The sequence below is a fragment of the Hyperolius riggenbachi genome, chromosome 5 (assembly GCF_040937935.1).
Source record: "Hyperolius riggenbachi isolate aHypRig1 chromosome 5, aHypRig1.pri, whole genome shotgun sequence".
In the NCBI taxonomy this organism is placed as follows: domain Eukaryota; kingdom Metazoa; phylum Chordata; class Amphibia; order Anura; family Hyperoliidae; genus Hyperolius; species Hyperolius riggenbachi.
Window position 1 is genome coordinate 10,207,364 of NC_090650.1, and position 14,967 is coordinate 10,222,330.

Genomic DNA, 14,967 nt, shown 5'->3' on the forward strand with positions numbered 1-14,967 from the left:
ATTCTTCCAAGAAAACTGTATGGTTTTTGTTTTGTTTTTTATGCGTGTATTTTTTGTATGTATGCACTGTCGTTATTTCCTACCTCTCAATATGTTCTTGGTCCTCAAAAGGCCTTTTTTTTTTTTTTGTGCAGCATATAAGTGAAGGTCTGTTAGTTGGCAAACCAGGGAATGTATTGGGTGGGCACAGATTTCTCTCCCTATGATGGAGAGGAGAGCAGTTTATTTCTCCACAATGTCTATTTGGTGTCATGCTTTTACGTCAGTTGTATTCTTCCTAACTTAAATAGAAACTCCAACCAAGAATTGAACTTTATCCCAATCAGTAGCTGATACCCCCTTTTACATGGGAAATATAATGCTTTTCACAAACAGGCCATCAGGGGGCGCTGTGTGACTGATTTTGTGCTGAAACCCCTCCCACAAGAAGCTCTGAGTACCGCGGTACTCTGGGAAAACTGCCACAATGTAACAATGTTCACAGACAGGAAATAGCTGGTTACAACTGTCTATAACAGCCCAAACAGCTAGGAGCAGCTACATAACCTGCCCACAGTAAAAATGTCACCATGTAATAAATGTCAGAATGTAAATCGGGGAGAGGAAAGATTTTACAATGAGCAAACACTGACTAAATCATTTATACATAATTATGGTAAAAATGAAGCACTTTTTTTTACTACATTATTTTCACTGGAGTTCCTCTTTAAAGAGGAACTCCAGTGAAAATAATGTAATAAAAAAGTGCTTCATTTTTACAATAATTATGTATAAATGATTTAGTCAGTGTTTGCTCATTGTAAAATCTTTTAAATCCCTGATTTACATTCTGAAATTTATTACATGGTGACATTTTTACTGCTGGCAAGTGATGTAGCTGCTGCTTGCTGTTTTGGCAGTTGGAAACAGCTGTAAACAGATATTACCCACAATGCAGCAAGGTTCACAGACAGGAAACTGCCAAAAGTACGTACTTGTGGGAGGGGTTTCACCACAATATCAGCCATACAGCTCCCCCTGATTGTCTGTTTGTGAAAAGGAATAGATTTCTCATGTAAAAGGGGGTATCAGCTACTGATTGGGATAAAGTTCAATTCTTGGTCGGAGTTTCTCTTTAAAGAGAAACCGTAACCAAGAATTGAACTTCATCCCACCTAGGTACTGACATCACACTGTGGGAGCTTTGTTGCATTATGGGAAATAACAGCTGTTTCCAACTATGATGTCTCCTTGTGATAAATGTCAGAATGTAAATCAGGGAGAGGAAAGATTTTACGATGAGCAAACACTGACTAAATCATTTATACATAACTAGCTGATGGCCTAGTGTTGCCCAGATATATAATTAGCTGGTGTTGGCTCCGCCCACTTTTTCTAACCCTAACACACAGTTGCTCAATTGCTCAATGACCTAGTTTGTGAGCTTTGCGGTCTTTGGCATCAATAATTTGTTTTGAACAAATCTGGCTGTTTGTGGCTCCACCCCCTTTTCTGAATTTGGACCCCAGTCACCCAATGACCAACTGTACCAGGTTTGAGGCCTGTGCCATTAACAGTGCAAAAATGGCAGCACTTAAATATTCCCCTTGAAAATCAATAGGTGAATTTTGATTGGCTTTTGTAGGCTCCACCCACTTTTCTGAATATTAATCCCAGTCACCCAGCGGCCAACTGTGCAAAGTTTGAGAACCCTGCCATTAACAGTGTAAGAATGGCTGCAGTTTACATTTTCCCAGTAAAATTTGTATTTGTCTCCGTCCCCTTTTTGGTTATGGGGATAAAAAGTATCCTATATGTTATTCCAGGTAATGTACTATGTGTGTGCCAAATTTCATTCAAATCCGTTCAGCCATTGTTGCGTGATCGAGTAACAAACATACAAACTTTCCCATTTATAATATTAGTAGGATGACCTTTGTGAGATGGGCCCCAAGGCCGTGAAGAGCACCAAGGGAAGGGAAGGGGTGTAAGCATCGCGGGGCCCATGGATTGTAGCTCCGCCCCTGTGGTGAACGGTATTTCTGGGGCCGCACTGGAAGGGGTTACGGCATATTCCTGCGTTCATCCTGTACAGAACGATTTGCTGCGGGGCCCATGGATTGCAGTTACCCCGCAGTGGCAAGCGGTATTTCTGGGGCCACACTGGAAGGGGTTACGGCGTATTTCCTGCGTTCATCCTGTACAGAACGATTTGCCGCGGTTGATAAATGCGTCAGCCGTGTGATGGACCCCTGCCTGTCCCGTCACTCAGCCCGCGCCGCCGGTGCCAGGACGCTGTTGTCGCTCTGCAATATGGCAGGACCCCGGCGGAGGTGTCAGCGCTGGTGACATTCTAAATGCAGGATGTCTGTGGAAATAGGTCTCCTGAATACTGTAGATGGTGCCAGGGATCCCCCCCGCTCTCCCGGCCGCTGTCCTCCGATGTCAGGCTTCAAACCTTCATCTTCTGCTGAGGCTCTGAGATGAAACAACAGACTTTTGTCTGCAAGGAAGGAAAGCAATGCTCATCCTGCTTAGGGACCAAGGATTAAAGTGGACCTGTACTCTGGCACATGAGAGAAGGGAAACATAGAGGAATGCACCCTGTGTGTATTTAGAGAGTTTAGCCGGTCTAATTCCCCCTCATCTGTGACTCATCACCAGCCTAATTTTATCTTGTTTGCTGGGTTCACACGATGCATTTTTTTCGGTCGATTTTTTGTCCGATCGATTTCCGATTTAATTCTGTTATCTTTTCTTATCTATTTCCATTCACTTCTATGAGAAATCGATCAGAAAAATAATCGAAAATAAGATCGGACATGTTGGAAATGATCTATCGAACCATCTATTTAAAGGGGCCCATACACTGTTCGATTTCACCGATCGATCGATTCTATGGAATTGATGAATCAATTGGAAATCGATTCTATCTATTTCAATGGATTTGATCTATCTGACAGGATGGAAGATCTAGGTCGAATGGCTGCTGGCAGCAGATCGATGGCCCATAGAGCTGCATTGGATCTAATGCCAATAATGAATTAAGATAGATTTCCAATAGATTTCATTCTGAAATCTATTGGAAATCTGTTCCTAGTGTGTGGTACTTATCAGATAGATTCCTGTCAGATTGGACTTGACAGGCATCTGACAAATCTATCTGATGTTCGAATCTGCTGCAAATCTGTAAGTGTATGGCCACCTTAACACAAAATTGTATGGTTTGTACCTAGCATTAGCTGTGTCAGCTCAGATATCTCGACAGCTTTGGCAGAGAAGCTAATTTGTAAACACAGGATGTTAACCCTATGTCTGCTTTTATGAAAGCAGGAAGTAGACACACTGCAGAGTTATTGCAGGAATTGCATCAGCTGTAACAAAGAAATGTTTTTTTGTAAAGGTTATTATGCTGTTGCTTATTTTTTGGAGCAGACTGGAAGCTTGTGCTGAGGGGGAGTAATCAGAATTTACATACAAACAATCATTAACCCTCTGCAGTCAAAACGCTGTGTGTGTGTGTGAGTGAGTCTCTTGAGTGCAGAGAGTTAATGATTGTTTGTATGCTGCCCTTACCCTTTGGAACTCCCTACCACACCCAGTAAAGACAGCCCCATTTATTATTATTCAAATCCAGACTTAAACACCACCTGTTTAGCCTGGCATTTGCAGACTTGTAGAATTCTTCCTCTGTACCACAATTTACCAGCCAAGCAATTACTGGTCTGAGCCATGCATATGCGCTTTGAGTCCTACGGGAGAAAAGTGCTTTACAAATTATGTTGTTATGTAAATTGTGACCACTCCCCTCAGCACATGCTTTTCCCTCCAAAATCTTTGCCCCTAAGCATGATGGGTATAGCGCCCCCCTTCCCTGTGTGTATGTTAGCAGCCATTGTGGTCCGGCTGAAAGCTGTAGCTCTCTTGTCCCCATATCCCAACACAGCCCATTTTTAGTGGTGTAAGTAATGCAGTTTGTCACTCCTGTGAGATTTTAGCCTGATTTATGTGCATGTGTGTGTTCCCTAGAATGGTAGAACCTGACAGTGCCTTAGCGTGGATCTCAGGTTCATGATATGTTAGCCTGCTTTGCTGACTGTATGGGTAGAGTAGGGACAAAAGAGGAAACCTCAACGCTGGTGAAAGGGTTCTGTACAGAATGCTTTTGCATGCAATTCATTTTGGAGGTGAAAGTCCTCTTTCTCCAACTGAATACAATTTGCTTCGGCTTTAAGGTATTTTACCCACAATTCAGTGGGAATTAATTAACACTACAGCGTACCTTCAGTGAAAATAGTGCCTCAACTGGGCACTCACCTCAATAGAGAGAGAGAGGGTTAGGGACGGACAATGAGATACAAATAATTTTGAGTTGGTGCAGGATTATGCAAATTTTACATGCAAATTTTTCAGCTTGAAAATGGACCAATCAAATTTTACCTCAGCAGGATGTGATTGGTTCATTTTCAATCTGCATAAATTTGCATGTAACATTTGCATAATGCTGCATCAAATCAAAAATTATTTGCACCTCATTGACTATCCCTACTTTGGATAACCCCGAGGCTTCCCCCGTCCTCAGCACAGGCGCGAGCAGTTGTCAAGCCCCTTCCTAAGCCCTTTTCTGTGCAGTAGCACAGACCCAATCAGGTTTGGCTTTTTCCACCGGAGCTTGAGCGCCTTCATGCTCCTGCGTAGGCATTGTGCAGCCACGCTAGTTCACAAACTGGAGCCTGGCCACGGAATTCCAGGGGGTCCCGGCATCCAGGAGGGGTCTGGAGAAGGAGTTGGAAAGCCTTTGGAGTCACAGCCATCATCACAAACTTGCTTTAAAACAAGAATTTTTGTTTAGGACCTTGAGGGCGGGACAAATTGTCTGATAAGCTCCACCCATAAACCCTAAATCGTCTGGCAGTAACACACCTGTGTGCGGCACATCAGCGGCCCCTGGCGTGCACAGAAATGCATTTTCAGACTATCGCACACGAGCACAAGCGCTGCACAGTGCCGCAGGTCCCCTTTAAATCCAGGTGCTCCGGTAAAGTGTAGTCAGTTCGCCGTCGGCGCGGTCATTACCGCAAAGTGACAGATCGCTCTGTCCCTATTTTGTCTCAAAAAAACAATTACAATGGTAAACTGGCAACATGTAATTTCCAAGTGTGGGCGAGCACAGAACGTTTATGTCCCGAACAAATTAATATCAAAATGGTTCCATTTACGCATTCATGTTCCATTTCTTTTATTGGATGTTAATATTTCCCAATTACTTTTCTGTTTTGTTGTTTTGCACTTGAGAGCAAAATAAATGGTTTTCAGCCCGCAGGCAAAATGTGGCTGTGCCCCCCGTACCATTCCCCCCTGTCTCTCCCCCCCCCTCCCCCCCGTACCATCCTCTTCCTCCCCCTGATATTTGTTCCCGTTTCAATAAACCGATTTACCTAAAGGGGAACACCGCATTTTCTTTTTTCAATTCGAGATTTTTAGAAAAGCTCCAATCTCTGTTAGTCATTAAAGTAGGATATAACTCTGACATAACATTCAATAAAAATGTGTTTTGTTACTTTCTATTACCCATTCAGTTATATTTGCTTTTGTGCACAAGTTATATTGTCTGTTTACAAATTACACATTCCCAAAGTACAGTTGATCTGCTCTGAAAACTGCCATTGCATTTTATTGCTTAGCTGCTGTATTTCTATATTAAAATGTAGATCACTTCTCAGTTGCACACATACTAGAAGCAGAGAGAGAGCTCAGTTTCTGCACTTTTCTAATGTTATACTAATTTTTAACACCACTTTGGATGTGGCAACAAGCTTGCCACTGAAAAAGAAAGTGCTGTGTTTAACTGTTTGTTTGCTGTTCTGCTACAATTTTCTTTTTTGTGGCAGTAGATTTTATCATGTAAATAATCTTTTGGAGCAAATAGGAAATGCTGAGTTTCATATCACTTTAAAATGATGTTTGGTTCCTGCTATTCTAATTATCCTACCTAATAAAACCCCACTGTCCCTGCGTCCGTGGTTTTTGCCAACGCGCATGCATGGCACACGGACATTACAAACAGGAGGACGTGCGAGTGGGTGGGCGCCCGTGGGAAGGGGGTCACGTCCCAGCCCTAGCGCCCGTTTTTAAACAGGCGGGCTAATGAATTAGTTTAATTCATATATCAGCAACATCTTCCATAGCGCTGTACGTGGTACAAAACAAATATTAGATACATGAGACATTTAAAACTCTGTACAATCAGCACATCCAGCAATACAAATATATACATTGATGATGTGCGGTTGAGACATCACCAATACTGGTACATGTTCATATCATAAATTACAGTGGAATAAGAAACACTAGGAGGAGGTCTCTGCCCTTGCAAGCTTGCAATCTAGAGGGTTGTGGAGTGGAGACATCAGGGAATGAGACACAGGGGTTAGTAGATGAGGCAGTGTCAAGGTTTCCAGGCTTAGAGCATGATGGGCTGTGGGGGAGAGTTCCAAAAGATTGGGGATGCTCGTGAGAAGTCCTGGAGGCGGGGGTGAGGGGAGGTGAACAAGCTGGACGACAAGAGGGTCTCCGGGAAGGAGCGAAGCTTCTGGGAGGGATGGTATCTGGATCGTTTAGGTGATTGGCAGCCAATGGAGGAATTGGCAAAGAGGGACAGCATCAGAGGAGCAGGAGGAGAGGAGGATGAAATGAGCAGCAGAATTCAGTAGGGACTTGGGAAATGCCAGTCTGTGTCATGGTAAACGGCAGAGTTGGGTGTTACAGTAGTCAAGCCAGGATATGAAACTGCATGTGGAAGCATTTTAGTAGCCTCCTGTGAAAGGAAGAGGCAAATGTTGTTTTGAGACACAAGTAATTAATGTAATTATATGCAGTCTAAATGAGAGTGCAGAGTCCACCGTTACCTCCAGACAGCGAGCTTTAGGCATTGAGGATGTTGCGGTGTTTTCTAGATTACCGCTTTGCGTAACCCAGCCGGGACAGCAGTTTATCTGAATAGTACGGATATGCTTTACACTGGCATTAAAGTGACTGCTGAACTCGGGAGGGGATTGTTGGCATAGGACGGAAGGGATCGCAACACAACTGCTGTCCGATAAATTCACGCAGGTCGGGTTTGTCCAAATCCGGTGAAACCGGACATCTGTGAATGGACCCATAAGGAAGCATGGGGTCTGCTCAGCTTTGGTCCACTTGTGATTCCTTTGGCTTATGCATCGGCCATGGACGGGTGCTTCTGCATTGGCCATGGATCGGTGGTTCTGCATTGGCCATTGATGGGTGCTTCTGCATCGGCCATGGACGGGTGCTTCTGCATTGGCCATTGATGGGTGCTTCTGCATCGGCCATGGACGGGTGCTTCTGCATTGGCCATGGATCGGTGCTTCTGCATTGGCCATGGACCGGTGCTTCTGCATTGGCTGTGGACGGGTGCTTCTGCATCAGCCATGGAGGTGTGCTTCTGCACTGGCCATTGACGGGTGCTTCTGCATCGGCCACGAATGGGTGCTTCTGCATCGGCCATTGACAGGTGCTTCTGCATTGGCCATGGTGGGGTGCGTCTGCATTGGCCATGGACGGGTGCTTCTGCATTGGCTATGGAGGGGTGCTTCTCCATTGGCCATGAACGATTGCTTCTGCATTGGCCATGGCCGAGGTACACGCATGCCTGGTAGAATGAAGCGCTCATGTAAGGAGAAAAAAAGCTGTACAAGAGGGGTTTACTTCTATTGGGCATGTACGGACCTTACTTGGCATGCACAAACCCTACTCGCGCATGCCAAGTGTAGATGCGGCAATTCAAGTTTGGTACTGCAGCCAGAAGATGGACCCTGAGCTAGAATAGTGGGCTCTATGACAATCTGCGAATCAGATCATCCAAAGGTTTTCAACTACTGAGGTAGGTATCTAACTTTTCCAACTCCTCCCAGGTCTGCTTTGACAACTTTAATTCAACAACTCTTTGTCTGTGAAATCAATGTAAAATGTTAAAATGTTATTTGTTGTGCTCTGACTGGTAAATAAAGTTTTTTTTCTCTGATTCCAGGCTGCTATGGCGTGGATGGAGAAAGCGACTCCATCATGAGTTCGGCCTCTGAGAACTCCACTGAACCGTGGTTCTGCGATGCCTGTAAGTGCGGAGTGACTCCCAGCTGTGAGCTGTGCCCAAACCAAGACGGCATCTTCAAGGAGACCGACGCAGGAAGGTGAGTCCAGAAACAGCCACCAGTAATTCTTATTGGAATGATCCAACCAACTTCAGTTTTTTGTGACCAACAGCACACCTCTAAACACAGCATGTCAAACACAGAGCCAAAGGTAGAAGCAGAGTTTGCAGCAGCTGAGGGTAGAAGCAGAGTTTGCAGCAGCCGAGGGTAGAAGCAGAGTTTGCAGCAGCTGAGGGTTGATGCAGAGTTTGCAGCAGCCGAGGGTAGAAGCAGAGTTTGCAGCAGCTGAGTGTAGAAGCAGAGTTTGCAGCAGCTGAGGGTAGAAGCAGAGTTTGCAGCAGGTGAGGGTGGAAGCAGAGTTTGCAGCAGGTGAGGGTGGAAGCAGAGTTTGCAGCAGGTGAGGGTAGAAGCAGAGTTTGCAGCAGCTGAGGGTAGAAGCAGAGTTTGCAGCAGCTGAGGGTAGAAGCAGAATTTGCAGCAGCTGAGGGTAGAAGCAGAGTTTGCAGCAGGTGAGGGTAGAAGCAGAGTTTGCAGCAGGTGAGGGTAGAAGCAGAGTTTGCAGCAGCTGAGGATAGAAGCAGAGTTTGCAGCAGGAGAGGGTAGAAGCAGAGTTTGCAGCAGGTGAGGGTAGATGCAGAGTTTGCAGCAGCTGAGGGTAGAAGCAGAGTTTGCAGCAGCTGAGGCTAGAAGCAGAGTTTGCAGCAGCTGAGGGTAGAAGCAGAGTTTGCAGCAGCCGAGGGTAGAAGCAGAGTTTGCATCAGCCGAGGGTAGAAGCAGAGTTTGCAGCAGCCGAGGGTAGAAGCAGAGTTCGCAGCAGCCGAGGGTAGAAGCAGAGTTCGCAGCAGGTGAGGGTAGAAGCAGAGTTTGCAGCAGGTGAGGGTAGATGCAGAGTTTGCAGCAGCTGAGGGTAGAAGCAGAGTTTGCAGCAGCTGAGGCTAGAAGCAGAGTTTGCAGCAGCTGAGGGTAGAAGCAGAGTTTGCAGCAGCTGAGGGTAGAAGCAGAGTTTGCATCAGCCGAGGGTAGAAGCAGAGTTTGCAGCAGCCGAGGGTAGAAGCAGAGTTCGCAGCAGCCGAGGGTAGAAGCAGAGTTTGCAGCAGCCGAGGGTAGAAGCAGAGTTTGCAGCAGGTGAGGGTAGATGCAGAGTTTGCAGCAGCTGAGGGTAGAAGCAGAGTTTGCAGCAGGTTAGGGTAGAAGCAGAGTTTGCAGCAGCTGAGGGTTGATGCAGAGTTTGCAGCAGCTGAGGGTAGACGCAGAGTTTGCAGCAGCTGAGGGTAGAAGCAGAGTTTGCAGCAGGTGAGGGTAGATGCAGAGTTTGCAGCAGCTGGGGGTAGGAGCAGAGTTTGCAGCAGCTGAGGGTAGAAGCAGAGTTTGCAGCAGGTGAGGGTAGAAGCAGAGTTTGCAGCAGCCGAGGGTAGACGCAGAGTTTGCAGCAGCTGAGGGCAGATGCAGAGTTTGCAGCAGCTGAGGGTAGAAGCAGAGTTTGCAGCAGGTGAGGGTAGAAGCAGAGTTTGCAGCAGCTGAGGGTAGAAGCAGAGTTTGCAGCAGCTGAGGGTAGAAGCAGAGTTTGCAGCAGCTGAGGGTAGAAGCAGAGTTTGCAGCAGCTGAGGGTAGAAGCAGAGTTTGCAGCAGCTGAGGGTAGAAGCAGAGTTTGCAGCAGGTGAGGGTAGAAGCAGAGTTTGCAGCAGCTGAGGGTAGAAGCAGAGTTTGCAGCAGCTGAGGGTAGAAGCAGAGTTTGCAGCAGGTGAGGGTAGAAGCAGAGTTTGCAGCAGGTGAGGGTAGAAGCAGAGTTTGCAGCAGCTGAGGGTAGAAGCAGAGTTTGCAGCAGGAGAGGGTAGAAGCAGAGTTTGCAGCAGCCGAGGGTAGAAGCAGAGTTTGCAGCAGCCGAGGGTAGAAGCAGAGTTTGCAGCAGCCGAGGGTAGAAGCAGAGTTTGCAGCAGCCGAGGGTAGAAGCAGAGTTTGCAGCAGCCGAGGGTAGAAGCAGAGTTTGCAGCAGCCGGGGGTAGAAGCAGAGTTTGCAGCAGCCGAGGGTAGAAGCAGAGTTTGCAGCAGCTGAGGGTAGAAGCAGAGTTTTCAGCAGCCGAGGGTTGATGCAGAGTTTGCAGCAGCCGAGGGTAGAAGCAGAGTTTGCAGCAGCTGAGTGTAGAAGCAGAGTTTGCAGCAGCTGAGGGTAGAAGCAGAGTTTGCAGCAGGTGAGGGTAGAAGCAGAGTTTGCAGCAGGTGAGGGTAGAAGCAGAGTTTGCAGCAGCTGAGGGTAGATGCAGAGTTTGCAGCAGCTGAGGGTAGAAGCAGAGTTTGCAGCAGCTGAGGGTAGAAGCAGAGTTTGCAGCAGCTGAGGGTAGAAGCAGAGTTTGCAGCAGCTGAGGGTAGAAGCAGAGTTTGCAGCAGCTGAGGGTAGAAGCAGAGTTTGCAGCAGCTGAGGGTAGAAGCAGAGTTTGCAGCAGCTGAGGGTAGAAGCAGAGTTTGCAGCAGCCGAGGGTAGAAGCAGAGTTTGCAGCAGCCGAGGGTAGAAGCAGAGTTTGCAGCAGCCGAGGGTAGAAGCAGAGTTTGCAGCAGGTGAGGGTAGAAGCAGAGTTTGCAGCAGGTGAGGGTAGAAGCAGAGTTTGCAGCAGCTGAGGGTAGAAGCAGAGTTTGCAGCAGCTGAGGGTAGATGCAGAGTTTGCAGCAGCTGAGGGTAGAAGCAGAGTTTGCAGCAGCTGAGGGTAGAAGCAGAGTTTGCAGCAGCTGAGGGTAGAAGCAGAGTTTGCAGCAGCTGAGGGTAGAAGCAGAGTTTGCAGCAGCTGAGGGTAGAAGCAGAGTTTGCAGCAGGTGTGGGTAGAAGCAGAGTTTGCAGCAGGTGTGGGTAGAAGCAGAGTTTGCAGCAGCCGAGGGTAGAAGCAGAGTTTGCAGCAGCCGAGGGTAGAAGCAGAGTTTGCAGCAGCCGAGGGTGGAAGCAGAGTTTGCAGCAGCTGAGGGCGGATGCAGAGTTTGCAGCAGCTGAGGGTGGAAGCAGAGTTTGCATCAGGTGAGGGTAGAAGCAGAGTTTGCAGCAGCTGAGGGTAGAAGCAGAGTTTGCAGCAGGTGAGGGTAGAAGCAGAGTTTGCAGCAGCCGAGGGTAGAAGCAGAGTTTGCAGCAGCCGAGGGTAGAAGCAGAGTTTGCAGCAGCCGAGGGTAGAAGCAGAGTTTGCAGCAGCCGAGGGTAGAAGCAGAGTTTGCAGCAGCCGAGGGTAGAAGCAGAGTTTGCAGCAGCCGAGGGTAGAAGCAGAGTTTGCAGCAGCCGAGGGTAGAAGCAGAGTTTGCAGCAGCCGAGGGTAGAAGCAGAGTTTGCAGCAGCCGAGGGTAGAAGCAGAGTTTGCAGCAGCCGAGGGTAGAAGCAGAGTTTGCAGCAGCCGAGGGTAGAAGCAGAGTTTGCAGCAGGTGAGGGTAGAAGCAGAGTTTGCAGCAGGTGAGGGTAGAAGCAGAGTTTGCAGCAGGTGAGGGTAGAAGCAGAGTTTGCAGCAGCCGAGGGTAGAAGCAGAGTTTGCAGCAGCCGAGGGTAGAAGCAGAGTTTGCAGCAGCCGAGGGTAGAAGCAGAGTTTGCAGCAGGTGAGGGTAGAAGCAGAGTTTGCAGCAGGTGAGGGTAGAAGCAGAGTTTGCAGCAGGTGAGGGTAGATGCAGAGTTTGCAGCAGCTGAGGGTAGATGCAGAGTTTGCAGCAGCTGAGGGTAGAAGCAGAGTTTGCAGCAGCTGAGGGTAGAAGCAGAGTTTGCAGCAGCTGAGGGTAGAAGCAGAGTTTGCAGCAGCTGAGGGTAGAAGCAGAGTTTGCAGCAGCTGAGGGTAGAAGCAGAGTTTGCAGCAGCTGAGGGTAGAAGCAGAGTTTGCAGCAGCTGAGGGTAGAAGCAGAGTTTGCAGCAGCCGAGGGTAGAAGCAGAGTTTGCAGCAGCCGAGGGTAGAAGCAGAGTTTGCAGCAGGTGAGGGTAGAAGCAGAGTTTGCAGCAGGTGAGGGTAGAAGCAGAGTTTGCAGCAGCTGAGGGTAGATGCAGAGTTTGCAGCAGCTGAGGGTAGATGCAGAGTTTGCAGCAGCTGAGGGTAGAAGCAGAGTTTGCAGCAGCTGAGGGTAGAAGCAGAGTTTGCAGCAGCTGAGGGTAGAAGCAGAGTTTGCAGCAGCTGAGGGTAGAAGCAGAGTTTGCAGCAGGTGTGGGTAGAAGCAGAGTTTGCAGCAGGTGTGGGTAGAAGCAGAGTTTGCAGCAGGTGTGGGTAGAAGCAGAGTTTGCAGCAGCCGAGGGTAGAAGCAGAGTTTGCAGCAGCCGAGGGTAGAAGCAGAGTTTGCAGCAGCCGAGGGTGGAAGCAGAGTTTGCAGCAGCTGAGGGCGGATGCAGAGTTTGCAGCAGCTGAGGGTGGAAGCAGAGTTTGCATCAGGTGAGGGTGGAAGCAGAGTTTGCAGCAGCTGAGGGTAGAAGCAGAGTTTGCAGCAGGTGAGGGTAGAAGCAGAGTTTGCAGCAGCCGAGGGTAGAAGCAGAGTTTGCAGCAGCCGAGGGTAGAAGCAGAGTTTGCAGCAGCCGAGGGTAGAAGCAGAGTTTGCAGCAGCCGAGGGTAGAAGCAGAGTTTGCAGCAGCCGAGGGTAGAAGCAGAGTTTGCAGCAGCCGAGGGTAGAAGCAGAGTTTGCAGCAGCCGAGGGTAGAAGCAGAGTTTGCAGCAGCCGAGGGTAGAAGCAGAGTTTGCAGCAGCCGAGGGTAGAAGCAGAGTTTGCAGCAGCCGAGGGTAGAAGCAGAGTTTGCAGCAGCCGAGGGTAGAAGCAGAGTTTGCAGCAGCCGAGGGTAGAAGCAGAGTTTGCAGCAGCCGAGGGTAGAAGCAGAGTTTGCAGCAGCCGAGGGTAGAAGCAGAGTTTGCAGCAGCTGAGGGTAGAAGCAGAGTTTGCAGCAGCTGAGGGTAGAAGCAGAGTTTGCAGCAGCTGAGGGTAGAAGCAGAGTTTGCATCAGGTGAGGGTAGAAGCAGAGTTTGCATCAGGTGAGGGTAGAAGCAGAGTTTGCAGCAGGAGAGGGTAGAAGCAGAGTTTGCAGCAGCTGAGGGTAGATGCAGAGTTTGCATCAGGTGAGGGTAGAAGCAGAGTTTGCAGCAGCCGAGGGTAGAAGCAGAGTTTGCAGCAGGTGAGGGTAGAAGCAGAGTTTGCAGCAGCTGAGGATAGAAGCAGAGTTTGCAGCAGCTGAGGGTAGAAGCAGAGTTTGCAGCAGCCGAGGGTAGAAGCAGAGTTTGCAGCAGCCGAGGGTAGAAGCAGAGTTTGCAGCAGGTGAGGGTAGAAGCAGAGTTTGCAGCAGCCGAGGGTAGAAGCAGAGTTTGCAGCAGGTGAGGGTAGAAGCAGAGTTTGCAGCAGCCGAGGGTAGAAGCAGAGTTTGCAGCAGCCGAGGGTAGAAGCAGAGTTTGCAGCAGCCGAGGGTAGAAGCAGAGTTTGCAGCAGCTGAGGGTAGAAGCAGAGTTTGCAGCAGCTGAGGGTAGAAGCAGAGTTTGCAGCAGCTGAGGGTAGAAGCAGAGTTTGCATCAGGTGAGGGTAGAAGCAGAGTTTGCATCAGGTGAGGGTAGAAGCAGAGTTTGCAGCAGGAGAGGGTAGAAGCAGAGTTTGCAGCAGCTGAGGGTAGATGCAGAGTTTGCATCAGGTGAGGGTAGAAGCAGAGTTTGCAGCAGCCGAGGGTAGAAGCAGAGTTTGCAGCAGGTGAGGGTAGAAGCAGAGTTTGCAGCAGCTGAGGATAGAAGCAGAGTTTGCAGCAGCTGAGGGTAGATGCATAGTTTGCAGCAGCTGAGGGTAGATGCAGAGTTTGCAGCAGGTGAGGGTAGATGCAGAGTTTGCAGCAGCTGGGGTAGGAGCAGAGTTTGCAGCAGGTGAGGGTAGAAGCAGAGTTTGCAGCAGCTGAGGGTAGAAGCAGAGTTTGCAGCAGCTGGGGGTAGAAGCAGAGTTTGCAGCAGGTGAGGGTAGATGCAGAGTTTGCAGCAGGTGAGGGTAGATGCAGAGTTTGCAGCAGGTGAGGGTAGATGCAGAGTTTGCAGCAGCTGGGGGTAGGAGCAGAGTTTGCAGCAGGTTAGGGTAGAAGCAGAGTTTGCAGCAGCTGAGGGTAGATGCAGAGTTTGCAGCAGGTGAGGGTAGAAATAGAGTTTGCAGCAGGTGAGGGTAGATGCAGAGTTTGCAGCAGGTTAGGGTAGAAGCAGAGTTTGCAGCAGCTGAGGGTAGATGCAGAGTTTGCAGCAGCTGAGGGTTGATGCAGAGTTTGCAGCAGCTGAGAGTTGATGCAGAGTTTGCAGCAGCTGTGGGTAGAAGCCGAGTTTGCAGCAGCTGGGGGTAGAAGCAGAGTTTGCAGCAGGTGAGGGTAGATGCAGAGTTTGCAGCAGGTTAGGGTAGAAGCAGAGTTTGCAGCAGCTGAGGGTAGATGCAGAGTTTGCAGCAGCTGAGGGTAGAAGCAGAGTTTGCAGCAGCTGAGGGTAGAAGCAGAGTTTGCAGCAGGTGAGGGTAGAAGCAGAGTTTGCAGCAGCTGAGGGTAGAAGCAGAGTTTGCAGCAGGTGAGGGTAGAAGCAGAGTTTGCAGCAGCCGAGGGTAGAAGCAGAGTTTGCAGCAGCCGAGGGTAGAAGCAGAGTTTGCAGCAGCCGAGGGTAGAAGCAGAGTTTGCAGCAGCCGAGGGTAGAAGCAGAGTTTGCAGCAGGTGAGGGTAGAAGCAGAGTTTGCAGCAGCTGAGGGTAGAAGCAGAGTTTGCAGCAGCTGAGGGTAGAAGCAGAGTTTGCAGCAGGTGTGGGTAGAAGCAGAGTTTGCAGCAGCCGAGGGTAGAAGCAGAGTTTGCAGCAGCCGAGGGTAGAAGCAGAGTTTGCAGCAGCCGAGGGTA

General features: G+C 49.0%; 1 protein-coding gene across 3 annotated transcripts in view; it reads left to right on the forward strand.

Annotated features, from left to right (window-relative positions):
- The window catches only part of PHF14 (PHD finger protein 14), a 300,907-nt gene that overhangs the window by 22,737 nt on the left and 263,203 nt on the right, over positions 1–14,967 (forward strand). For all 3 annotated transcript variants that reach the window (XM_068235081.1, XM_068235082.1, XM_068235083.1), the window contains exon 6: positions 8,030–8,189. In XM_068235081.1, the coding sequence (XP_068091182.1) occupies positions 8,030–8,189 (160 nt within the window). The remainder of the gene's footprint in view (positions 1–8,029; positions 8,190–14,967) is intronic.